The sequence below is a fragment of the Lissotriton vulgaris genome, chromosome 3_1 (assembly GCF_964263255.1).
Source record: "Lissotriton vulgaris chromosome 3_1, aLisVul1.2, whole genome shotgun sequence".
NCBI lineage: Eukaryota > Metazoa > Chordata > Amphibia > Caudata > Salamandridae > Lissotriton > Lissotriton vulgaris.
Genome location: NC_141689.1, coordinates 2118574388 through 2118601878, shown reverse-complemented (window position 1 = coordinate 2118601878; position 27491 = coordinate 2118574388). Strand labels below are relative to the sequence as shown.

At 48.0% G+C, this 27491-nt stretch overlaps 1 protein-coding gene across 1 annotated transcript in view; it reads right to left on the bottom strand.

Moving 5' to 3' along the window:
- Positions 1 to 3537, bottom strand: part of GABRA2 (gamma-aminobutyric acid type A receptor subunit alpha2) — a 663148-nt gene extending 659611 nt beyond the window's left edge. Inside the window, exons 1-3 of the mRNA XM_086962689.1 lie at positions 3285 to 3537; positions 2820 to 2914; positions 1077 to 1186 (exon numbers count right to left, since the gene is read on the bottom strand). Of these exons, the coding sequence (XP_086818815.1) occupies positions 1077 to 1186; positions 2820 to 2890 (181 nt within the window). The 5' untranslated portion in view covers positions 2891 to 2914; positions 3285 to 3537. The remainder of the gene's footprint in view (positions 1 to 1076; positions 1187 to 2819; positions 2915 to 3284) is intronic.
- Between the last annotated feature and the right edge of the window lie 23954 nt (positions 3538 to 27491).

Genomic DNA, 27491 nt, shown 5'->3' with positions numbered 1-27491 from the left:
TGCACTTCGACGGAAGGGCGGGGTTAATAGGGCATACAGGGGTAACCGGGGAGGGGGAGTACCCCCACGGTAAACGGGCCCTCTGCGCTTGCGCACTCCGACAAGAGGGCTTGGTTAATGGGGCGTACGGGGTAACCAGGGAGGGGGTGTACCCCCACAGTAAATGGGCCCTCTGCGCATGCGCACTCCTTCAGGAGGGCGTGGTTTAAGTGATAAGGATCTGAAACCAGTTATTGACCTTGCCGTAGGACCAAATAAGTACGCAGAAAATAAATATTGTATAATGAGATTGATATGTTATTCTCGGATAGGAAATACCTTGTACTCGAAGTATGTTAAGGTTAGCCATCTGATATCTGTATATATCAATTGTAACGTTTTCTGCGTAATTGTGTAAATATTGTTTATTTCAATTTTTTATTTATTTGGTATGTTTGTAATAAATACGGCCGGGGGTTGAAAGACCCCGCCGCCGTCCAAAGAAATCCCTGTCATGTCCTGTTAATAATGTTGGTTAACGGAAGGGTGGGGGTCCTCCGGCAGTCCCTGGCCATACAGAACGCAACACTAAAATACGGCAGTACAATAGGACAAAATCACGTTGCAATATTGCAGCACAAAAAGACAGCAGCACACAAAAAAACAACAGAACACCTCACCGCATAACAAAATGCCATACAGTAAATGTGCACAAATGTTATTGTCACCCATTTTAGTCCAGAAGCCTTTTTTCTGTAGTACTTTGGTGAAATTGGGTATTTAAACCAAACACTACCTTAATAGCCTCATACAAAAATGTTTTGTGATCGGTCCCAGGTCTTACTAGTGACTTTCTAAAGTTATTTTTGTTACATATTTTGAGATCCACACACCTTGAAGAAGGCACTGAGCACTCCCTTTCAAAGCACACATGGCCAGCCCCACACCCCATGTCTGTTTAGGTATATGCGATCAAAGCACGACTTTCCATAGCATTTCGCATAAAACAACCTATAAATAGCCAAAGCCCCTTTCGATATTGCCACACTTTGCTGAGGGTAGGCAGTTAGGCGGCGTATGTAAAAAGGCACGGTTACCTCCTAATCCAGGCCTAAGCCGGTTATCATAGCCGTCCAGCAGTCTGTCGAGAATCCTCGTGAAGATGGTGATATTTTTATTGTCGTCCACGGTTTCTGCCAGCGCCGACCTAAAGGGAAGTGGACAACTCAGAGTAAGTGTAAGTGCGTGTGAGTGGTTTTCCGCAGAGTTACAAACTCTATAAAAACAGTGCATTTCCGTGTCACAGACTGATATTATGAGAGTCCATTGGCAGTCGCTCGACTAGTATCTACCTCAGAGCGGACAGTGATGGTTTCCCAACGGTGAACGATAGATGAGTTCAATACACTATCAGCTCACCGCCCCTTGAACTGTGAACGGCCGTGAATAGGTCTCTTGCACGAAGAGCACACGAGCTCCTACTGATACATCGTTTGTCGAGGGCCCCGAAGGCGTGTGCATGCCTACTAAGGGCACTAAGTGTACTTTGTCATACCCATATAGTTACACTGATAAAAGCTCTGCTATTCGCTCAATAAACACTGATTTTGCCCCATTATATTAGAACACAGTATAAATATTTCCTGGAGAGAATGGTGTTCGAACAGAGCAAATCCAAAGATTAAAAACTGGCATGTTGGAAACTTCCCATACGGTCTCTTTCCGACACTATTTCATGTTTTCTTCCTACTATTCCCGCCCAAATGGGGTTCTCTTTGCTTCTCTTGTGGCATGGTCATTCACCAAGTTAATAATAGGTAGCAAGGAGATCTTTCACCACCCATGAATCTTCAAGACACCTTTTGGCAAGGGAATGCCACTCAAACATAACATACATATTAAAAAAGCAGCCAGAAACAATGAAGCAGGACGCACAAACCCATCTACAGACAGCCCGGCACTTTACACAGTACACATTGTGCATATGTTCCAAAAGCCGGCTTTTTGGAAATGTAATTTATTGAAGAGAATTGCACATAATACAATTTCGCAGGCCCACACATTGGCCCCATCCGGTCTGTAACAGCGCCTGCACTTGACCTCCCTATTGACCTGTGCTCTTTACCTACACTTTACCGTGAAACGCGATGCAGCACTTATGGCGTCTGACGTGCATTGAGTCAAACCAGCGCTCACTCAAACCCCCCGGGTATACGATTCATTTACCGTGGTGTTGAACAATAGGCCCCAGGCAACACGTTAATCTCTCGCTACGCCGTGTTCGTGCTGAACGCTAAGGGGCTAGACAGAGTAACGTGCAAGTCAGCGGCTAATGCAACAAACATGTTGCCTCTGCTCTGGGCGGAGCAGCTATGTGCGATCCCCACCTAGAGGTTTATCAGCTCATACGTGACTACAGGTCTCCCGAGGCACGCGCAGACACCATAGACAGCAGCCACACTCCAAGAATGCCAACACCACCTTTACGCCCCGCCTGCGGGCTCAAGATGCAAACGGATGTCTCTCTAGCAACACTCACGTGGCATTGTGTGTGGGTGGCATGTGATTACATGGGGCTTCAATCGTTTACAGCACACAAACTCTATGTGCTCCTCGGAGGCGCTCTTTCTCATGTCGCTGATGCGCTCGCGCTGCCCTCCCGGTCCTCACTCAACTCAAATGTGGTGAATGTCTTGGCGGAAACAACTGCAGCACAAAGACGCCCAGCAGCAGCTACTGGAGGCATCTATCTACTATGTGATCTAATATGGAATATGATGCCGGTGTCAGAGGGCTGGGGGAGGCGAGAATGTTAGAGAGAAGCAACGAGGACCCCTCACCTTGCTGACTCCCATGCAATGCAGAGGATCACGCAGACCTGGACGCGGTACAGAGGCGACTTCGCCTTCATAGCTGCTGGCACTCAGGCAAACACCTGGAAACGAAAATGCAAACACATTGAATACACACAATACGCCTGAGATGGAGATACCAAACAGCTGAGTGACGCACACGCACGCATTGGGATTCCACACACCAGCCACCAAGGCACAAACCCACGGCATTGGCCAGATACTTTATGGCTATATGGTGGCATGCGGGCACAATACTGCCAATGAAGCCATTCGTGCATTAACAGAAAGTATGGAGATGAGAAGAAACCCCTTCAATGTCCAACAGTAACATTACGTAACCCAAGACACCACCTTCCAGCCGGGGCAGCGGTCCGTGAGGGCAGTTGAAAACTGCAAGCGGATCGGAAGTCACGCGGAGTGCAGCAAAAGATGAGCATTCAATGCACTCACCCAATGTGGAGGGGCCGGGAGCACAGCGGCGCCGGTGCCAGGCTGCTGTTGCCGCCCTGGCAGAGGGAGTGAACCCGCAGGTGTGGGCGCCGCTCAATGGAAACAGAGGGAAGCCCCGGCACCGAAGCAGCCGGTGTCTGCAGTGAGGAGCGGGCGGCGATGCGCTGGACCCTTCCTTGGCGACGAGAGCTGCAGACTGCAGCAGACGCGCAGCAGCGGCACATCCACAGCTCTGCCTGCGAGAGGCGAGCACGCGCTCCGCAGCCGGGAGCGCGCTCCCGGAGGCGGACGGGTCTGACTGATGCTCAGGGAGGGGTACGACATGCAGCGGCCCTGACACCTGACCCCGCGTTACTTAGGGATTATGTCGTGAGTGGAGGTCTGGGAAGTGAGTGGCGGATAGACCCTGTCTGTGGGAGAACAAGGTGAGGTTTCTGCCTTCTCGGGTACTCAGTGCTAACAACGTAAAGAGGTGCGGCGCAGCCTTGAAAACGCGCGCAAATACCTCACGAGTGAGTGCCAGCGATCCACTCAAAGGGGCGTCAACCTACCTCACACACCAACTCTTCAAAGAAGTGCAGGTGTAAAATGCTACCCTCCACCCCCTTCAAACCTATATATACTCTCTAACACACATGGTGGCTGCTTGCATCATCCATGTGCCCTGCACACCTACGTCCCAATACACCATATGGAACCTCCACAATGTGGCAACTCTGCCAACATCAGCACTGTCACTTGTCTGTCAGGACTAATACAGGTGTTTGTGGAGTCTGGGTCAAAACTGTGGACGGGACTGCCTCCATGCCACCATACATCTCCTCCGACGTTCAGGCACTATTTCCAATTGCTCCCTTCTCCAAGACGCAAAGTGACAAATTGTTTGCTACATAAAACTTGAATAACTGTAATCAAACTATGTATTCGGTTCTAGACAGTTGACTATGGCACCTGTTCCGAGTACTTAAAATTGGTGCAAAATATCCTTCTATGTATGCAGTGTTTTCAGGTTTACATATAGTCTATTGAAACCAGTCCATAACTCATGATTCCTAGTACTCCGACCGGCGAACTCCGAGAGCATGTGGCTGACACGCCCCTGCAGTCACTCATTCAAACTAAGAACCCCGCCACCTGCAGCTGGTTAGATTCTCACTATCATTAAGAAGACAAGGCACTAGAGGGTTTCTTGACACCAATTGATAAGTGTAAGGCCTTCAAACTGCACAGGTGAGAAGAGAGCAAGGAAGCAAATGAAGGGAACTCATTTTCACCTCAAGATAATGAATGAATGAATCAATCAATCAATCAATCTCAAGATAAGAAAACCAGCTGGTAGTGGAAAAGGAAGTGAGAGAAGCAGAATTTGGAAGCAAACAAGAACTCTACTGTCATGTCATTAAGACTTTTTTTACCCACGCAATGATAAAAGACATAAAACCCAGTCTTAGAAAGTGAGGACCATAATTTAATTGAATAGGCTCACAAGGGGATGGTATGATGGGGGTATCGCGGTGCCAGATGCAACAAAATACTACTGGGCGGCGCAACTGACTACTGTTAACATTTGGGTTTTCCTCCGGTAGATGGAGCGGGCATTCCTCATGGACAGATTTGTGTTATGTCCTTGGGGATACCTATCTGTCCTATATGGAAGGGGCAAACAAGGCAATGAGCTGGGCTCTACATGGACAGTGGTGCACCTGTGGTGGACTGTCCTGTCCGCCTTGGGGTTGAGAAACGTGAATGTGATCATGCAGACAACCCCAATATGAGACGCAGACATTGTCAGCATCCTATGAAACCTGCCCAGGTTTTATTAGTGGGATCGCATTGGAATCTCTGGAGTGTGAGAAGTTAGTCAGTAATGATATTATCCCTTCGCCTGACCTGCAGCAGGAATATTAAATGAAGCCACAGACATGTATAGAATAGATCCATTCAACTCAGACATGCGCTTAGGTCTGTGTTACCAAAAGGGACTGACCTGCCGGTATCCTCCCTGTTGGATGATAGGCTTCTAGATGAATTCATGCCCGAAAGTAGGGGCGGCTGGCAGGGAACAGGAGTGGTGGGGTTGGGCGGGGAAACAAAAAGTAAATTACAAAAATGCTTACCCTTTGCAGGTCGCCGTCTCTGCTCAGCTTCGGGCTCTTCTCACGCCACCTTCTCCTCCGCTTCAGCGGAAACAGGAAGCACACAGGCTCCCTTCCCTAAGCCAATCCCAGCACTGCAATGGAGCATTGTGATCGGTCTCAGAAGGGTAATGGGATACCCAGGATGTTCCTCATCAGGCTGTGTAATGCAGCAAGGTGAGGAAAATGCAAGGTTTGCATAAATGTTTCACCAGCCCAAGACGACAGCCCAAACAGTCATGCACACTTGGAGTGTGCAACCACTCCTCCCCATGTGACCCCAGCCCCTTCCCGCTGTAACCTAGCCTCATAGTGAAAAATAAAATGATAATAATGGGTTTATTATCATTTAATTTTTCCATTCTCCTGCTCTGAGAACAGTGGGGCGACACCTTAGCAGAGGAGCTCTCTCTGCCCGAAAGGCCACATCACTGATCTATAAAAAATTACTTAACCACAGACCAGAAGTCTTGAAGCATGAGAATGAGAGCTTGAGAGAATGTAGCCTTCAGGCTAGAGCTGCCGACTTTGGAGCTGGGGAACTGGGTTCGAGCCTTGGCGTAGGCTCAGCATCCTGTGATGAATGTCTCCTTATGTAACGTAACTGGTGCTCATGTAAAGCGCTCCATACCTTCAGGTCGAGTTTGTGCTACATAAATCTGCAGCAAAAAAAAGCAAGCCAGAGAACTATGGGAATGAGAGCTAGAGGGGCTGGAAGACAGTAAACAAGAGAAAGCCCTAGAGCCCTAGAGAGGTTGCCATATGCACGAGGTTCAGATTAGTCCAACTGAAACTCCTACATCTCTCATACTATGCCCGCACAGCAATAGTAAAGATGGAGAGGGCTAGGATGCTTGCTGTCTACTTAGGTACTGACAGACAGGTACTTTTTTCCATGTACCATGAGAATGCCCTGCAATACAATCATTTTAGTCTGATTTGGTTTATTTATTTATTTATTTATTTTTTAAATTTCTAAAGCGCGCAAATACCTTACGGTGTCTCGGCGCTGGAGTTTGCAGATTGCGGGGGTTCCACTGACATCTTACTGATTAAAGAGCCAAGTCTTGAGATGTTTACGAAATGAAAGTAGTGAAGATTGATCTTTGACAGAGGAAGGGATCTGATTCCATAATTTTGATGCTGCCACTACAAAACGTCTATCTCCCCATGATACTTTTTTTGTGCATGGGATTTGGAGCTATTGGGCCGAGGAAGAACGTAGTGTTCGGCTGGGTTTGTACAGTTTGAATGCTCTTTTGAAAAAATCAGGTCCATTGTTGTTCAAGGCCTTGTGAATGATACACATGGCCTTAAACTTTATCCGGCTTCTTATTGGTAGCCAGTGGAGCTCGCAAATTGTGGGAGAGATGGAAACGTACTTGGGTATACTCATAAGAATCCTTGCAGCAGCGTTTTGGACAAGCTGTAATTTGCTCAAAACTTGCTCTTGTGCGTTAAGCAATAGACCATTGCAGTAATCCACCTTGGATAACACCAGGGAAGACATTAAGGTTTTGCCTGCAGTTGGGGGAAGAAAAGGGAGCAGTTTCTTCACCATTCTCATGGTAAAGAAGGAGGCTGACACCACAGCGTTGGCATGGCTAAGGAACGTAAGCTTATTATCGAAAAGCACGCCCAAGTTTTTCACCTTGGCTACAGGTGGTGGAGGAGCTCCCAGTTCCGAAGGCCACCAGACCGGAGACCAAGACGGAGTTAGTTCGCCAAAAACCATCACCTCCGTCTTGTCGGAATTTAGCTTTAAGCAATTCCGATTCATCCATGAACTGATGGCCTTCATGCCCTCCTGAAAGTTCGCTGCCACTGCTTCTCCGTTTTTGTGTATCTCCAGGACCACGTAGATGTTAAAAAGCGTCGGACTTAGCGAGGAGCCCTGGGGAACGCCACACGGGAGAGTGAAATCAGGAGAGCAGAAGCATCCCATCTTGACGGACTGTACTCGGTTGGCCAGGAAAGATGCCAACGTTGCTCTTGCCCTGCCCTGAATGCCGAGGGCAGCGACACGGTCGATCAGGATGGTGTGATCGACCGTGTCGAAGGCCGCAGATAAATCAAGGAGTATCAAGATAGCTGCACCACCCTTATCCATGATTATACTGACCTCCTCGGCAGCTTTTATCAGGGCAGTCTCCGTCCCATGGCCCTTCCTAAAACGAACTGCGTGTTGTCAAGTAGATCATTCTGATCAACAAAAGTCGACCACTGTTGGTTCATTACCTTTTCAATTATTTTGGAAGGGTAAGGGAGAGAGGCGATAGGACGGTAGTTTTTTGGCTCTAAAGGATTTAGAGCGGGTTTTTTTAAAAGAGGTGTTACAATCGCCTTTTTCCAGACAGGGGGAAAGACACCTGTCTGAAATATGGAGAAACAGATGTTGCTGAGTACTGGGGCTATTAGGTTGGGTACTGATTTAAGGATACGTGGAGGACATGGGTCCAATGGTGATCCTGATTTAACACTATTTATAAGCTCCACCATGGACAAGGGTGGAGAAAAGACCTCAAAATTAGGATTTGAAGACAGAGGGGGAGACTCCGGGATGGCAGAGTCGGTGATTGTTATTTTGGTAAAGTTATCGAAAATATCCAAAACCTTAGCCTGAAAAAAGTCTGCTACCTTGTTGCAGAATATTTGGGATGGCTCGATTGGGGGGGGGGGGGGCTGGAGGATTGGCTAAATTTTTTTACCACCTGATACAATTGTTTGTTTGAATTGAGAGCACGTTCTATTTGTGTGCTGTAGAAGGTGCGTTTTTCAGCGGTGATCAGCTTTCTGTAGCTAAGCAAGGCATTCTTGTAAGTGTCTCTGTCGTAGTTATCATAGTTCCTGCGCCACCGCCGCTCCAGATTTCTGCAGCGTTGTCTTTCGAGCCTGAGTGACTCCGAAAACCAAGCCGCAGAAGGTTTGGTGCGATTTGGCTGCATTTTTTTATTTGGGGCTACGTGGTTAACTGTATGAGGGGTGTGAGGGGTGACAAGAGTGTCCCTGTCAAATGGTGTGTGCTGAACATGTGGGGAGAGACAGATGCTGACCAACCACAACAAACGTGGACAACGTTGGCCTGGCAGTGGCTAAGCGTAACATAGCAAAGGATGTCGAGCTGAGCAGGCTTCAGAGATGAAGGTCTGGAAACGTGACATGAACTGGTGCATGCTGGTGGTAAAGGTAACATACAAAGGAAGGGGGTGTCCTCAGAAGTGGGTTAAGATTTGGAAGCACTAGAATACCTACAGAGGCCAACTCTGCAGTGACTTTGATCAGCATGGTGCTGTGGGGCCACCTCCTAAGGCAAATATGAGACTATTCAATGCTGGGGAGGGAGAATAGAGGGAGCTGATGGAGAATGGGCATGTTGATTATGACTATTGCAAGATATATGACAGTGCTATGCTACGATCTAGATATTATATTCAAAATATTAAAAAAAGAATTGTTAAAAAAAAGAAAGTGAGGACCATAGGCACTGGCAAAAATAATAATTCTATCATGTCTAAGGTTCAAGACACTGTTACTGGGCCAGAAACCCTGTTAGCATTGACCCTAATGCTTACAGGGACAGCCACGTAGAACCCCACTTAGGCCTCCAACAAGGAAAGACCCACTGCTGTGAGAAAAAAATATTTATTGAGGACAATCTTCAATGTGTTTGGACAGTGGCCATTATCTTCAACACTTTTTCCACAGGGGATATCTTTGCATCATACTTGGTCCCAGTGGATAGCTAGTTTGTATGACTGTGGTGGTGACAGTAAGAGCTAAGAAAACACAAAGGAAAATTAAGTATCCCTGTAACTTAGTTGAGTGCAGATCAGAGACAGTCTCCTGCTTTCAGATGGTCTTACCATGCTCACAGATATGACATCTAAGCACCATTGCAAGGGAAAACAATACAATAACTTCAAAGCAGTCGGACATTTGGCAGTGTAAGAAATCCAGTTTTAGGGTTTCCCAGGACAATCAGGAGCTACAATCCTAATTCCATCAATGAAGGTCTTTTAGCTGTGGTTACTAGTGGCCTTTGTATTATATTGAGTCAGACAGGGCACTAAGTCCCTCCTATTAGTACTTGATTCACATGGTAGAGAAGCAGAGCAGCCTACATCTGACCTAGGATGGTGCTTCAGGATCAAAACTCAGAACGCGGTAACTCACACAACAATAACTTTCAATAAAACAATGCCCATGCAGTACTTTTACTGCAAAAAGCAAAAGTAATGAAATGCACACAGAGCTAAATATTAAGTACATACTTACAAATATGTAAAAACTTTCAGTGGAGTGATCAATGGAGTATTATTTGAGAGGGGTGCAAACTCTAAAGACACGCCTCCTAGAAGCCGGAATCCAAGAGAAGGCCCTTGACTGGACCACATCCTTCCTCTCCGGTAGAACCCAGAGCGCCCGCCCCCACCCTTCCGATCCGAAGCCACAGACATCATCTGCGGCATCACCAGGGCTCATCTCTCAGCTCGACGCTGTTCAACGTCTACATGGCCCCCCTCGCACAAGTGGCCTGCCATCACAACCTTAACATCATCTCCTATGCTGACTACACCCAGCTCTCTCACCAAGGACCCACACACCGCCAAAAACAACCTCCACGAGGGAATGAAGGCCGCATCCTCGACTCCTCCCTCTCCATGTCTAAGCAGGTCAACGCCGTCTCCTCCTTCTGCTACAACACCCTCCGCATGCTCCGCAGGATCTACAAGTGGATCCCGACTGAAACAAGAAGAACGGTGACACAGGCCCTCGTCAGCACAAGTCTGGACTACGGCAACACACTCTATGCAGAAATGCCAGCCAAACACCTACGACAGCCTCAATGCATCCAAAACGCCTCCGCCCGACTGATCGTCAATGTCCCCCGCCGCAGCCACATCACCCCCCACCTGAGAGACCTACACTGGCTCCCCGTCGACAAGAGGATCACCTTCAAGCTCCTCACCCACGCACACAAAGCACTCCACAATGCCGGACCAGCCTACCTGAGCAGCAGACTCAGCTTCTACACCCCCACCCGCCAGCTCCGCTCCACCAGCCTTGCCCTCACTGCTGTCCCCCGCATTCAGCGAATGACCTCCGGTGGCAGATCCTTCTCTTACCTCACCGCCAAGACCTGGAACACCCTCCCTACCCAAATACAGCAGACCCAAGACCTACTCTCCTTCAGAAGACTCCTCAAGAACTGGCTCTTCGACTAGTAGCAGCACACCCCTCTCCATAGCGCCTTGAGACCCTCACAGGTAAGTAGTGCGCTTTACAAGTACTCTGATTGATTTATTGATCTCAAATAACAGTCACAATAATTGTAAGGGTGAACCACATGAGTCACTATGTAAACATGTGCTACCCTCTCTTAGCAGAGCACAAAGCAGTCAATCTTAACTTAAAGACAATGAATAAAATGTTTATGCAGACCTAAAACAGCAATAAAGTTGTAAATGCAAAAGAATAAAACTCTCAAAACGAATCGAGGAAATAGAGTATAGTTTAAAAACAAAATGGCACCAAAATGACACAATTCCAATCAGTAGAACCAGCTATTATTTTTTGGGGTTTCAAATTAAAATAGTGCCAAGAAGCAAAACGTGCCAAAAACAGTCCATGGTTGCGGTAGAACAGGACCCATATGCAATTTGACGCTGACCGCAAGTATGCGCAGATCAGTTACACCAACCAAGTGGTTTGTCCTGGTTAAAGAATTCACTTTCTAACTTTAGTTTTCTCAGTCCCCATCCACCACAGGAATGCACTTTTAAAGCCATCCCAGGCCTCAATGGAGGCAATTAGAGATGCACAGTGTGGCACGTATAGGCCACAGCAGGGTCCAGTTTACGTCTAGTTGCCCCCGGTCAGCTGCAGGAAAAGGAAGCTTGTAGCTTGTTGTATCCCTGTAACTTTAGCAGGTTAGCCTTATGACCCTTGGAGTCCACTTATTTGTCCTGGCTACAAGAGGAGAACAGGTTCCATCTTCAAGGCTCTTCTCAGGTCACGGACAGCAGGTCCAGTTCTCTCCAGTTCCTGCACAGGTCCAAAAGTGATCTGACATTGGTGCCTGCTGTTGCCACATTTATGCCTGGCATGAGCTAGTGGGTCGGAATGACCCCTGGGGATGCCCATACCAATGGGTAAAGGTTTCATAGAGCTAATGCTACCTACTTGGGCATTTTCAAGATGGCAGAAGTCTTCAGCCACATTAAACCTGAGCTCTGAGAGCTGGGGGGGGGGTGTTTGTGGGGAGTGTACTATGGAAATCCTCAAGTCTTCTCACATTTAACATCAAAATTCAGTCTGATGGAGAACTTGTATCCCCAGAAGCTTAGAGAAGGTAGTCTAGTGGGAAATAACCCTGTCCCTTCAACAACAAGGCAGTGAATATACAAGAGCTGTTATGGAATACTGTTCCCACCCCATGCAGTGCACCCCAAATGCTATATATTAACCTCCAGCAGACCTTTTACTGTAATCTCATTAGAGGTCCATTGTGATTGGAGCCCAACTGGCTGGCTGGACAAGAGAGTAGGCAGGCCTAGGTGTTAACTGAATAGGCCTGTGACAGAATGGGCCTCCTTTAAAATGTACAAGTCCTGGTGCATAGCCCTTCGGCCATACTGTTTAAGGAAGGCCAGCACCTGCCACACCTAAGCTTTGTGTCCAACAGGAGCAATACACAGTTCCCAGTAGGGGAGCCATCAATAGTCCAAGGCTGTTGACCACTCTCAGAAAGGCCGCAGAAAGCCTAGGCAGGAAAATGCCCACTTTCTAAAAGGTATCACAATACAAAAAAGGAACCTGACTCCTCCACAGCTTACACTCTTTTACTTTAGAGAATGAATCAAACAATTACCTTTTCTGTTTGAATAGGTTATTGATTTAACCATTCTTGGATGAGTCAGGTTCCTTTTTTGTATTTTGATCATTATTACTGCTCTACCAGACCCCTGTCCTTTGGGCCTAGCCCCTCTAGTGGTGGTAACTTTCTAAAAGTATCAAAACGAGTATAGATAACTTGCACACCAAACCTATTTAAAATTAAAAAAGAGTGTAAACTATTTTTTTTAAAGTAAACCAAAAGTGTTTATCGGTGCTGCCCTCAGTAAAACCTGTCTGGCCCCTGCCAGGTGACTAATATGCAACAAATCTCAAACAGAACCTGTCTGAACCTAAGGGCGCACTTTGCACAAGCCCAATATAGGTGCTCTAAATTTTTCAAAGTTTGTTCAAGAAAATCAGCAAGGTTATATATGTGTTCTCACAATGTATTCCGCAGTTGATACAAACAATACTTTTCAACAACAGTTAGTAACCCAAAAGTTCTTGGGATAGAATGTGCAATTAATTTAAAACACAAAATGACAAGACAAGTGAAAGTCATGAAATGTGCAAACACAATAGTAACAGTTCAAAGCACTGTGTTCTTGTTTATATTCCTTTTCATGTTTTCATTTCTTGATGGAACAAAACGGCATCAAACAGTTCCCAATGCATTTCGGTGCAAACACCTTCGTCAGGGGAATGCGGCAAAAGTATATACAATGCACATGTTTCTGATATTTAAAATGTATACACATAATAGTAAAAAATGAACGAATTACAATTGCAATTTACAGCAAAAATCAAAGGAGTTATCAGGCCAAGCCACTGGTCCTGTGAGTAAAAGATGTGAAAACCGTGAAAGAAAGTAAATCTGTCAAACCTGCTGCAACAAGAGAGGTTTGCGTGTTAAAAAATACTCAACAGCTGTAATAGTGATAAAGCGTTGCATTCAAAAACGCTGTAAATCATTGAGCAGGAAAATGACTTCAAGGAAGTTTTCAAGGGTTGTCCAATCTTTGATTTTTCTAGATCAAAAAACATTAAGGAGCCCGTTAAGCAAGAAAGTTGTAGCACCCACCGACACTGTAAAACAGGGCATGCAGAAATGCCATAACTGCGGTCACTATGGCAATGTGATCGTGCGTGACAAATTTGTACACCCACACACTGAGAAACAGATCAAATTGAGGCACACATCTGGTTGCAATACGAGCATGGTCATATATGCTATTAAGTGTTCATGTAGGCTCGTATATGTTGGGCGCACTACAAGGAAAGTTCAAATCAGATTAATTGAACACAAAAGCATGATTCACACAGCCAATGTTAAGTCATGTTTAGCAATGCATAGGGGGAGAAAAAACACACCATACCCCAGTTGCGTTTTACCATACTAGAGCAGGTGTCAGCCTTACCGCATGTTGATTTAGCCAGATATCTGGCGCAAAGAGAAACATTTTTTAAATACAATGAGTCCCTGTGGGTTGAATGATAAAATTGAATTCACTTGTTTTTTATGAACATAACTTTATTGTTCTAACACGTAACTGTCTGCTTTCAGAATATTGATTTCAATTACTACATTTTCCCCTTTTATGCTGATTTTTTTACAATTAATGTACAGTACTGAACGTTCCAATGATTGAAAACACGCAGATTTTTAAGTTTTAGATGTATGTATGTGGGATTACAGAGGGCATCTTGGTTTTCCATTTGCACATACCATTCCTTATGGACTCACTTGAGGCAATTGTCACTTTTTTGTCTTTTTCATATCGTTTTAGTACCACAGATTTCTGCTGACATATGGTGGTGCATTTGTCACAGGACATGAGACAAGTTACTTACATCGTTGCGTTTTACAGCAGGGTGGCCAGATGTGCATTATATTACTAGAGAAAATCATATCTGGCACTTGCATGGTTTGGGTTTATTTATGAAGTACACAAATCTCTGACACTCAATTGTCATAACCATTTGTTTCTCACTTAGTCTACTTTGGAGTCTGTCCTCTTTTCGTTACTCTCAGAACGCAATGGCGATATTTGTAGTCCATAGTTTCTGTTTAGTGATCTTAACGTCACCTGCGGAAGTTCAAATGCAGGAGAAGAGGCACTTCGGGGCATAGGGTGCATGTAGGAGAGAGGATTTTGTTATCGAAATAAATCAAATTACTAAGGTAAGAGTAGGAGGGTATATTCGCTCGCAGGTTCACTGTGAAGCCTCGAAGCTTTGTTTACTACTTTTTTTTTTATCTGGAAGTATAACGCATATCTATTGATGCATTGAACTCTTGGAAGAGAAGGGAGACGAGTTATTGAGAATCTTGAAGTATGTTATATTTATCATTTCTGGGTTTGAGCTATAGTCGTTGTTAGATTTGAGGGTCTATGGTTGGCACAGGTATGCACTTGTGACAAACAGGGACCCTCTCCTCTAGTCAGGGCAAGGGACTCACTCCTCAGAATAACCCCTGCTCACCCTCTAGGTTGCGTGGCGCGAGCAGACAGGGCTAATATTCAGGGTGTTAGTTAGTTAAGCATGTATGATCACACACAGTAATAAAAATGACCCACCACAAATTCGTAGTTATGTATAAAAATACGTGGGCTTTAAATACGTTTTTATGCAGGTTTAGATTACAAGACTACAATAACGAGTTTAAAATGAGGCACAGTACTTTGGAATAAAAGAGTTCTTTACAGTTCATTAAAAAGGCTTAACTGCGGGTCCTGCGAGTTTCGCGCTGGCTGTGCTACCTGTTTATGCGTTTAGAAATGCGTTTAAACAAATGTTTCGGATCCTGGTCCGATGCGAACACTTAACTCACTTTGAGTCGCACAGTCCCTTTGTATGGAGGTTTGTGGCGTACAGATGCGGCCACAGGTGAGGGTGGCCCCGGGCCTCCTTCCATAACCTTGGTGGTTTGAGGAGTACCTTCGGGTCGGCTGGGGGTCTGTGATTGTAAAGGCTGGCCAGGCGCAGCACAGGGCTCTCAGTACGCAGCGTACAAAGAGGCCTTCAGTGTGCGGCGGGGCCCATCACGAACCTATACACCGTCCGAGGCTCAAGGCAGCCCTTAAAGTGAATTCCTGTGGGAGGGGTGCGATGCGCACAGTGCGCTCCAAGCGGGTGAGGTGAGCGGAGTGTGGGAGGCCCAATGAAGCGTAGAGAGAGCGGCTCGGACTCAAGCGGGGCACTCACAATGCAGTGGCGGCCAGGCACCAGACGTCACGGCCCAAGGAGGGGGCGAGGCACACCAGAGATCACGGCTCCGGCGAGGGGGGAAACACAACAGCCCAGCAGCAGACGGGCAAAGGCAGGATAAGCCCAATGATCCCGTGGCTCAGTTCAGGGGGAAAGCTCATTCCCAAGCCCTTGGAGATCATTTCAGGCACAAGTTCTGCAAAGTCCTTTCCTCTCCTTTCCTCAGCAAGGCACCTACTGCAGGCCAGTCTCCCAGGTCAGAGACAGTACTCCTCCTCCAACTTCTCCAGGTCCTTCTAGTCATGCAGAGGTTCTTCGTGGTCAAAACAGGATCTAATCTTTAGGAGCAGGGCTCCTACTTTTATACGCAAACATCCTTTGTTCTTGCAGGCCAGGGGGCCTGAGCCTAGTTCAATCCATTTTTGGAGCACTTTGTTTTGGAGACTCTTGATGCTTCTTTCAGGGTGCAGGGCAGAGACATCGGACGCTCCGCAGGAGGTGGAGCCAGCATTGTGGTGGCAGAGCACAGCCCTATTCAGAATCAAGGGGCACTCCTCCCACCCATCCTGGTGTAATCTCTCTATTCACCACCTGACAGCCCAGACTGTCTCCTGGAAGTCTTCAGCCCTGTCACTCACAGAAACCAGACAGCAGATACACATCCTAGCAGAGGCGGGCTGAAATAGTTAGGCAAGCAAAGGCTAACTTTCTAAAAGTAGCATTTGCAAGCACAGGATATTAAAATAAACTTTACTAAAAGCAGTATTTTATTATTCTGAGTTCAGGCATACTAAACTTGACTTTCTACCATGCTCTCTGAGTCTGTTAGGATTATATAGTGTAATAATTCCAGCAGCCCATTCTGGCCTATGGAGAACAGGTAACCTTACAATAGCGAAAAACTAAAATGGCTGTAACTCACTATTAGGACATGCCACACACATCAGGGCTTGTCCTACCTTATGCTTACAATGCACCCTGCCCTTGGGCCTACCATAGGGATGACTAATACGAAGTTAAGGGAAGGTTTAGGGACTGGCAAGTAGGTGCACTTGCGCAGATAGCATGACAGTACCAGACTGCACGCAGGTTCTGCAATGGCAGACCTTAGTCACATTTTACTAGGCCAGTTCTGTGGGTGGCACAACCAGTGCTGCAGGCCCACCAGCAGCATTTGTATTTACAAGCCCTGGCACTCCTGGTGCACTTTACTGGGGACTGATAGTAAACCAAATACGCCAATCATGGAAACCAATCAATGTATACATTTTTCATAGGGAGAGCATATGCACTTTAGCACTGGTCACCAGTGGTAAAGTGCCCAGAGTCATTAAACCAACCAAAACAGGTCAGAGAGAATATTGGAGGAAGGCAAAAAGTTCAGGGATGACCCTGCCAAGTGGGCCAAGTTCAACACAACCCCCTTCCAGCCAAAACAAAGGGTAGACCAATCACTACCCTGATGGGCTTCCCTGCTTAGGGCGATAGAACATAGACCTGGCCCGCAGCAGCAGGGGCATATTCCAGTTCTACGCCAATCTGAACCCATTTCAAATCCTCTGTCCATACTCCCAGGGTCCACCAGGCCAATCCACGGGGAACCCTTCTCTTCACCTGTGGACACCACCTGTGCAGCACCTAACCTTAACTTGCTCACAGGTGTGTCCCAACAGACAGACATCAAGTCACTGTGGCCACTGACAGTAGTCAGGGATGAGACCCAGGCCTTATGCCTCTCAGGGCTCTCAAACCTCTGTGGCGTTAGAGAGCGGGGGGCAGTAGCCCCAGGTGCTTGGCACTCCTTGTCCACTCTCCCTCATGTCAGGTCAGGTATGACATCCTGGCAATGACCCACCAGCCCCAGGCCTGTACCTAGCGGCTGGACCAGAGACTTGGGTGGGCACCCCCACTCCCAGTCCACCTCCTTGAGGCTCTGTACCCTCCCACCTGGAGTGGTACCCTCTTCCAGAATTGTCAGAGCACCTTTGGCAGGTGACCTGCACAATTCGCTCTTTAGTTCAGGGGTGCTATCCTGCAACTAGGGCACCAGGTCAGGGGGAACACCCTGCACCTGGCCCTCAAACCTAGGGTCAAAACCCTCTAGTTGAACCGGGGTCAGAGGTGAGGACTCCCTCCCTCTGCACCCCCTTCCAGATGGCTGTACCCTCCCACCTGGAGTGGTACACCAAAACGACAGACTGGTAGGGACACTGATTACAAATGTCCCTCCCTCCAGGTCAGGCAATCCGTGTACCTGGCTTCCCAACTCAGGGACCCAACCCTGCAGTTGAACACTTGCCTGGTGCACCAGGACTTCCTTGGACGCACGCATGCTCCCCCTGAGGGTAACATAAAACATGTGTTGTGTGACAGTCTGCCTGGTGCAGATCTCCCGTCTCCCGTCCCCCGTCCATCTGACAGTGCGCGAAGATCCCCCAGGACAGAAGTGGTGTCACCATGGTCATTCCCTGGGGACGCAGTCCTTCTGGCTGGCCTCTGACCCACTGGTTCTTCCACTGGGGACTCTTCCCCCCTCTCACCCCTCCATCTGGACCTCTGCACCCTCCCAACTGGAGCGGTACTGCCAGATACCAGAACTACTGGAGCTCTGCTTACAGAGTCTCCAAGTTCTCTAGCCACTGGGAGATCCTCCTCAAATGGCCTACAAGTACAGCTTAGGCCCCCGACCTGATGTTCCCTTAAGAAACCATCCAGGCCCTGCGACTGGGTTTCGGGTACTTTGGGACAGAACTCACACTCACTCCTACTCCTCTGAGACAGGACGTGAGCCCCTACACCCCTCCCGCTATACTGGGACCTAGCTGGGCTACACTGAACCTCTTCCAACCCACAGGACTGGAAGTTACCTGAGGTACTCTGGTTGGAATCACTCCCCAGTGCTTCTTCAGACCCTCTGGAATCCACCAAAGGGTCAGCCTCCAATGTGAGCTCTGTGGGGTCAGAGAACTCACCCTCAAACAGGTGTTGGCATAGCTCTGGAAAACAGGGACTTAACATATGCTTTCCCAGAATTGGATCACACAGCCCCCTACAAGGGTCAACAGAACTATCCTTCACCTCACCATCCAGTGCCTAACACACATACTCCACACCACTCTCCTGAAATTGGCAAGACAGTATCTGACTGTCTCTGTCCCACAACCCACACTCTTCTGGGTGGTCTTTATACTCACATTCCAGGACTTCAAGTTTGGGGGATCCCCTCTCCCTGTACCTCTCATCTAAAGTCAGTAGAGTGTACCTCCCACTACAAGGACCATGAACCCCTACGCCAGTTACCCTATTCCCTTCAGGGACGCTGCACACTACTGGAGCTACCTCATGTCCTTGAATCTCCTGGTGTATGTTAACCCCCTCCAAGTCAGGTGCCACATCTCTGGGTGTGTGTACTACTCTCCCAGCACTAGATACCTTAATGTTGCTGCCACCATCTGAGCTGGACTGATCCTCCAACTCAGCACAGCTCAATCTCTGAGCTATACACATTTCTTGTTGCTGGGCTGAAACACTCATGGCCTCAAGCCCCTCGAGCTCCAAATCAATTTTCCTCATTCTCAAGTCATGCTCAAGCTGAATTTTCTTTTCTTCCATTGCCAACCTTTGGCTTTCCATTGCTATTCTTTGTTTTTCCATTTCCATCTGTCCATTGAGTTTTGCCATCTCCACTTCATGTGTCCTGGCTGTCGCCCTGTCTGCCAACTCTTCTGGCGACAGACCTCGGGCAGAAACACTGCTACCCAATGGGGAGGTTGCACCCGTCCCTTCTGGACCCAGTGGTTCCTCCAGCTGCTGTTCTGCATCCCCAAATTCAATCACATTTCCAGGGGCATTCCTTGCCTCGACCCAGTCCCTCAGCGCCTTTTGGAACTGCTCCCTTCTGGAGAGTCCGGTCATGGAAATTTTAAAATATTTGCAGAAGCTCCTGAGCTGTTTGTTGGTGTAGTTTTCTAGTTTCTCCCAGTCACAGTCAATACATGAATTGGATGCTGCCTTTTCCATTCTCACTGACCCAGGCATGACTTTTCAAAAACACATGGAGATTTTCAGCAAGAAATAAAATCAATAAGTCTGTGGCTGCGTTATAGGTCTGCACTCACTACTTGGTGATCAATAATTACTGTACATGAATCATAAATGCAAATTCAAAATCCTCACCGCTGCCACCAATGTTAGATTTGGGGGTCTCTGGTTGGCACATATATGCACTTGTGACAACAGGGACCCTCTCCTCCAGTCAGGGCAAGGGACTCACTCCTCAGAATAACCCCTGCTCACCCTCTAGGTTCCGTGACACGAGCAGACAAGTCTAACCTTCAGGGTGTTAGTTAGTAAAGCATTTATGATCACACACAGTAATAAAAATGACCCACCACAAATGGACACCAGGCGTAGTTATGTATAAAAATACGTATGCTTTATGTAAAAATAGGTTTCTATGCAGGTTTATATTACAAGACCACAATAACGAGTTTCAAATGAGGCCACAATACTTTGGAATAAAAGAGTTCTTTACAGTTCGTTAAAGAGGCTTAACTGCGGGTCCTGCGCATTTTGCGCTGGCTGCACGACCTGTTCATGCATTTAGAAATGCGTTTAAACAAACGTTGCGGACCCTGGTCCGATGTGAACACTTGACGTGCTTCGAGTCGCACAGTCCCTTTGTATGGAGGTTTGTGGCGTACAGATGCAGCCACAGGTGAGGGTGGGCCCGGGACGGCGCCGGCGGTTCTCCACTTGGCAGTCCTGCTCGTAGACAGCCTCAAGGTGCGAGGTGGGTGAGCAGGACTGTGGGGAGAGGTGCGCGCGGTCCGGGGCTGTGTGTGGCTCACGGGGTGAGGCGTCCGTCAGGCGTGCAAGGCGTACTCCTTCTGTACGCTTGGTGGTTTGAGGCGTACCTTCGTGTCGGCTGGGGGGCTGTGATTGTGAAGGCGGGGCAGGGGCGGCACAGGGTTCTCAGTACGCAGCGTACAAAGAGGCCTTCAGTGTGCGGCGCGGCCCAGCGGTTCTCAAGGGAGCGGAGCAGGGCGGCTGGGTACGTCACGAACATACACACCGCCCGAGGCTCGAGGCAGCCCTTCAAGGAATTCCTGATGGAGGGGTGCAATGCGCACAGCCTGCTCCAAGCGGGCGAGGTGAAGGGAGTGCGGGCGTCCCAATGAAGCGTAGAGAGAGCGGCTCGGACTCGAGCGGGGCTCTCACAAGGCAGGGGCGGCCAGGCACCAGACGTCACGGCCCAAGAAGGGGGCGAGGCACACCAGAGATCATGGCTCTGGCGAGGGGAGAAACACAGCAGCCAAGCAGCAGCCGGGCGAAAGCAGGATGAGCCCAATGGTCCCGGGGCTCAGTTCAGGGGGCAAGCTCGTTCTCAAGCCCTTGGAGATCGTTTCAGGCACAAGTTCTGCAAAGTCCTTTCTGGTCTTTTCCTCTCCTTTCCTCAGCAAGGCACCTACTGCAGGCCAGTCTCTCAGGTCAGAGACAGTACTCCTCCTCCAGCTTCTCCAGGTCCTTCTAGTCGGGCAGAGGTTCTTCGTGGTCAAAACAGGATCTCATGTTTAGGAGCAGGGCTCCTACTTTTATACGCAAAAATCCTTTCTTCTTGCTGGCCAGGGGGTCTGAGCCTGGTTCAACCCAGTTTTTGGAGCACTTTGTTTTGGAGACTCTTGCTGCTTCTTTCAGGGTGCAGGGCAGAGACATCAGACGCTCTGCAGGAGGTGGAGCCAGCATTGTGGTGGCAGAGCACAGCCCTATTCAGAGTCAAGGGGCACTCCTCCCACCCATCCTGGTGTAATCTCTCTATTCATCACCTGGCAGCCCGGACTGTCTCCTGGAATTTCAGCCCTGTCACTCACAGAAACCAGATAGCAGATACACATCATAGCAGAGGCGGGCTGAAATAGTTAGGCAAGCAAAGGTTAACTTTCTAAAAGTAGCATTTGCAAACACAGGATATTAAAATAAACTTCACTAAAAGAAGTATTTTATTATTTTGAGTTAAGACATACTAAACTTGGCTTTCTACCATGCTCTCTGAGTCTGTTAGGATTATATAGTGTAATAATTCCAGCAGCCCATTCTGGCCTATGGAGAGCAGGTAGCCTTACAATAGTGAACAATGAAAATGGCTGTAATTCACTTTTAGGGCATGCCACACACATCAGGGCTTGTCATACCTTATGCTTACAATGCACCCTGCCCTTGGGCCTACCATAGGGGCGATTAATATGAAGTTAAGGGAAGGTTTTAGGGACTGGCAAGTAGGTGTACTTGCACAGTCAGCATGGCAGTACCAGACTGCACGCAGGTTCTGCAATGGCAGACCTTAGACACATTTTACTAGGCTGCTTCTGTGGGTGGCACAATCAGTGCTGAAGGCCCACCAGCATCATTTGTATTTACAAGCCCTGGCACTCCTGGTGCACTTTACTGGGAGCTGATAATAAACCAAATAAGCCAATCATGGAAATCATTCAATGTATATATTTTTCATAGGGAGAGGATATGCACGTTAGCACTGGTCAGCAGTGGTAAAGTGCCCAAAGCCATTAAACTAACAAAAACAGGTCAGAGAGAATATTGGAGGAAGGCAAAAAGTTCAGGGATGACCCTGCCAAGAGGGCCAAGTCCAACAGTCGTTCCTATGTTACTGGTTGTGTACCAGGTTTAAAACGGTTATTCTTTAGTTTGTTATTACTTTTCAGCAGCGTGCATGCGCACTGCTTTCATACTGCAGCAGATGTTGAATCTGTTGTATGGCATCCTTGTTGGTAAGTCTTTTAGGATTTCATAAGGAGAGACTAATTAACATGTCCTTTCTAGTTTCATCATTCACGTTAGTACTTTTGAGATAGCCTCGTTGGTGCACAGGGTGTCTAAACACTGTCTATTTTGCATGAGTTTAACCATTTGGAACACAGTATTTGCATGGCCATTGATCATTTCTTTCACTGGTTTTCCCATCTTTTACTCACAGGACCAGTCGGATAACTCCTTGGATTTTTGCAGTAAATTGCATTTGTAATTCGTTAATTTTTTACAATTATGTGTATAAATTTGGACTATCAGAAACATGTGCATTGTAAATACTTTTGCAGGTGTTCACACCGAAATGCATTGGGAACTGTTTGATGCTGTTTTGTTCCATCAAGAAATGAAAACATGAAAAGGAAAATAAACAAGAATACAGTGGTTTGAACTGTTACTATTGTGTTTGCGCATCTCATGACTTTCACTTGTCTTGTCATTTTGTGTTTTGATTTATTGCACATTCTATCCCACAAGCTTTTAGGTTACTAACTGTTGTTGAAAAGTATTGTTTGTATCAACCACGGAATACATTGTGAAAACACATATATAACCTTGCTGATATTCTTAAACAAACTTTGAAAAATGTAAACCCCCTTTATTGGGCTTGTGCAAAGTGTGCCCTTAGGTTCAGACACGTTCTGTTGACATTTGTTGCAACTTTCTAAAAGTGGAATTTTTGAAACAGTAATTTAAAATCCTACTTTACCATTAAAGAGGATTTTAAGTTACAATACAGATGAACAGAAGAAGTATTTTTCTGCTGTTTACAAACTGAATTTAGCACTTATGAACTGTAGTAAGGTAAACCAGTGTTAGTCTACTGAAGGCCAGCCTTGGCACAGTGAAAAACGACTATGATGGTTTTTCACTGCCAGGACTTGTGAATCAATAAATATACACGTCCTACTTTTTAAACACCATGCACTCTGTCCTTTGAATAGTTAGAGCCTGCCTGCGGGGGTGACTTATTCGTTTTAAATATGAAGGTTCAGGAGTAGCAAAAGGTTCATTTTGCTAGGGGAAATTGCTGTTTAAAACTGACCTACATGCTGCATATTGCATTCCCGAAACATCTTTTAGGGAGCTACTTTAGTGAGTTGGACAATGAGTGCTACAGGCCACTAGTACAAGTTACAAAAAGAAGAGCATCCCAATAACCCCTTGTGTGCTTGGGTAGCAGAATCAACTTAAATGAATGGCCAGCAAATTGATCATTCAGACAACTGATTAAGCCTACTCCAGATATTTAGGCATCTATAGTATGGGGCGCAAGGAGTCAAAACATAAGAATTAATTACAATCAAATGTTTAACAGCATTAAAGCCAAGGCAAAAACAAAGTAAATTGGAGAAACAAAACAATGAAAAACAGGTGTACAAAAATAAAGATTTTGCATTCACTTTGTGTCTATTCCAGTATTATACAAATTGACAGGGTTACAAAAAAGCAACCAGTCACACATGTCCATTGTGCAATTTACCCATATTGTTGCATTGACCACATATTAGACAGATGTATGTCAACTGTACTCTGAAAAAAGTAACAATTGGGGGCATGGCTAGCAGCCGTGCATGGCGGCTGCCTAGAAGGCGAGCTCCGAGAGTGAGACGGCCTCTCGAGCAATCCGGACAATTATCCGTTGTAAATTCAGGACTCTGAAGGAGGACCCGAGGCCCGGGACCGGGCGATGCACGCAGCAGAAACTCCGGTGTAGATCCGAGACCTGACGACGGAACGACAACCGAGTGCACCAGTGGCCTGTGGGCGGAGCGGAGTCCAGGGACTTGGATGATCCACGGAGCCGGCCGGAAGTGACACCAGGCCGGAAAGGAATCGCCGGAAACACCCGTTGACCGAGAGGAGACGGTCGCGGCACCTGACACACCCGGGATACTAAAAGCGGAGGTGCGTGCATGCGGTGGAACCCCCCCCCCAAGCAAGACAATAAGGCGGCAGCACAGACCTGGGGACCTAAAGCCGAGCTGCGGGCAGAGGAACGGGGACAGCGGGGCCGCAGGAAGAGGCGCTAACGCCGTTACCCGGGGGAGTGGCTGCGGTGGAGTGAGGCTCCTAATTATATCTACGGAGCGGCGGCGCAGGAGGGAGCGGCGGTGTGGGGCCGGTGACCGCGTTTGCGGTAGAAAGACTTGGGCGACTTCCCCCTCCCCCCTCCATGAGTACGGCTGACACAACGGGTTCCATCACGTAACTGCCGCAACTCGCCATACAGCCAGAGATAGTGGTGGGTCCACATAGCCTACAAAAGGACCGGCTACTTCGCATGTGGTACAGCTGTGAAACAGTGAAAGTTTACAAAGAGGGGGACGCAGTGGCACTAGGATTCGCCGATACCCGACGGACCAACACAACGGCAAACGAAAGTATATTAAATCAGTTGGGGAGCCATTAATCAGCACGACGGACCGTACCCTCAATAGAGAAGGTGGCGAGGGGGGCCGTCTCTGGGAGCACCCAGGTCCAGTACAAAACGGATCGGAAGTGGAGCCTCAGGCATTACTCGAGCAGGGCCAGCCGCCTATCTGAGGCTGTAGAACCAGATGATCTGTTGAGAAAGTGAGTGAGACGTGGGTGGAGTCACCGCTTACCACGACACGATATACCCGAGTGCTGGGGAGTGAGGAGCAACTCTGGAAAGCGGCAATCCACAAGGCTACAAAGCCCGGCTCCGAACTGGGCCTTGAATCAATTGACCCACCACAGTGTGAGAGGAGATAGACCTGCAGATACAATGGCTGGTAAGGGACCCAAGGGCGGCACGGCGCAGACTCGTATTGAAAGGTACACCTGCGACAAGAGTGCCCCCCCGCGGATGGAAAAGGGCAAGCCGCGAAATCGACAGATGTAGGTGGGGGGAAGAAAGCGACACTAGACAATGTGATGCGGGCGCTAGCGCAGGTGCAAACCACGGTTGGATCTATCTCTACCGAGATAACACTTATCAGAGCGGATCTCCATAAGATGTCCGAGAAGGTGGGGTCATTGGAACTAGTCACGAAATCCCTAGTGGAAGATGTGTCAGAATTGCAGACGGCAATGGAGAAAATGGCAGTCAAAAATAAATTGCTGAAAGAAAAACTGGACGACCAGGAAGGGCGCTCAAGGAGGAACAACATAAGAATCCTTGGGGTTCTGGAATCAGAGGGGGTTAGAGCAACTGACCTCTTCGTGGAAGATCTGATCAAATCGAAGCTTCAGCCTAAGGGGCTGTCAACCTTCTTCTCAGTGGAGAGGGCACATAGAGTGCCGGGGGGACGTCCGAAGCCAGGAGCAAGTCCGAGACCCATATTGGCAAGACTTTTTAACTTTTGCGACAGAGATGCCATCCTACAAGCAGCAAGGGTATTCCCTCCAGTAATGATCCAGAACTCCACTGTGGCCTTTTTCCCGGACTATACGGCGGAAGTGGCCCGCCGTCGAAGGACGTTTTTGGAGGTAAAAAAGGAACTGCGGGCGAGAGAGATCCAGTACTCTATGCTATTCCCGGCCAAACTACGAGTAGTGGCGGACAACAAGACATGGTTTTTTGACAATCCGGATGTGGCTCGGGACTGGCTGGAGGGTTGGAGGTCAACATCGCAACCCCGCCGCTCGAGTAGGAAACCAGGGGATTGGCATGCAGGTGACCGCACAAACTCCCAGAGGTCGGAACATGAAGAAGAAAGGCGCTCCCCAGCGAGAGACAGTGTTACTGGTGACATACTGACAGAGGAATAATAGTCTGGTAGACACAGAACACCTCTTGAGGGTGGAACCTGTCACGTGGGCAGCCATGGACACGGGCTGAAGGCCTCTGAAGAGGGTAAGAGGGGTCGCTGACTCTGGGGTGTCCTTCGCCCCCAACGAGCAAGTATATTGTGTGTATGTGTGGGGAGGGGTAGGCACTCTGCTAAGTTGGGGTGGCGGGCAGTTCTAAGTCCGTATAGCAGAGGGGCAGGGAGGGGGGAAGTTCAAGGGAAGGCAGTTCTGGGATTGCTTCTTTTTCTGACTCAAAAAAACATGACACGACATACTGTTACCATTGCTAGGAATCACACACATGAAAAGACGGAAGGTGGCCTTCTGCCTGGGACAAACCCCTTCTGTGCACTCCAGGCTGGACGCAACACACCATACTGTGAAGGGGTGCTTCGGCCCCGGGTAGACCCATCCACATCCCGGAAAGTTAGGCTACATAGTGTTCTAAATGGCAACTACACAACAGGTTGATGCCTCAGGAGGGGGGCATCAAGTAACTCCAGTAACCCCACTGCAAATCATGTCCTGGAATGTTAGGGGTTTGGGTGACAAGATTAAGCGGGGACTGGTTATGCAGGGTATCAAGAGGGTGAGTCCGACACTGGTTCTTCTCCAAGAAACACACCTAACGGGTACAGCTACACAAGCATTGGATAGGCGGGGATACCAGATGGTAGCTCACTCGGAGTTTTCCTCCCGATCACGTGGGACGGGCATACTACTGCGGAGATCCTCCCAGTTCATAACTCAGACCACTAAAGTAGATGAACAGGGACGCTTCGCGGCAGTGCATGGACAGTGGGAGGGTAGGCCGCTGAATGTGGTTTCAGTGTATGTTCCGCCGGCACTGCATGCGGTGGCCTTGCCCGACCTGGGGAAGTTCCTACTGGTGCTCCCAGAGGGCGATTTGATCATGGGAGGGGATTTTAATGCAGTGATACACAAAGCACAAGATAGATTCCCGATACGAGCACAAACACCTGGACCTTCCCGATTCGGTGAATTCCTGGAAGCACAGGGTTTGATTGATATTTGGTGACACATGCACTCAGATGAGCGGCAGTATACCTACTACTCCGCCACACATAATAGTTTGTCCAGAATTGATTACTTTTTCACCCTGGGCACTGGCCTTCTCACGATAGACGAGGTGCAGATTAGACCTAGAGGTATCTCAGACCGCTCGCCACTGACGTTATCCCTGTCCAGTCAGGAAAGGACACGTAGAAGGATATACCCAATATATCCAGGATATCTCAAGGTTCCGTCCGTTAGTAAAGAGTTGAAAAAGGCGACCTGAAACTACTTCACGGAAAACCCGAACTCGGTTGAGGGGACAGGCCATCTCGTCCATATCGAGCCACAAACAAGTGCAAAAGAGGGACTTAGTGAAGCTCGAGCTGGAACTTAGCAGAGCAAATACGACCCATATGGCAGCCCCGTC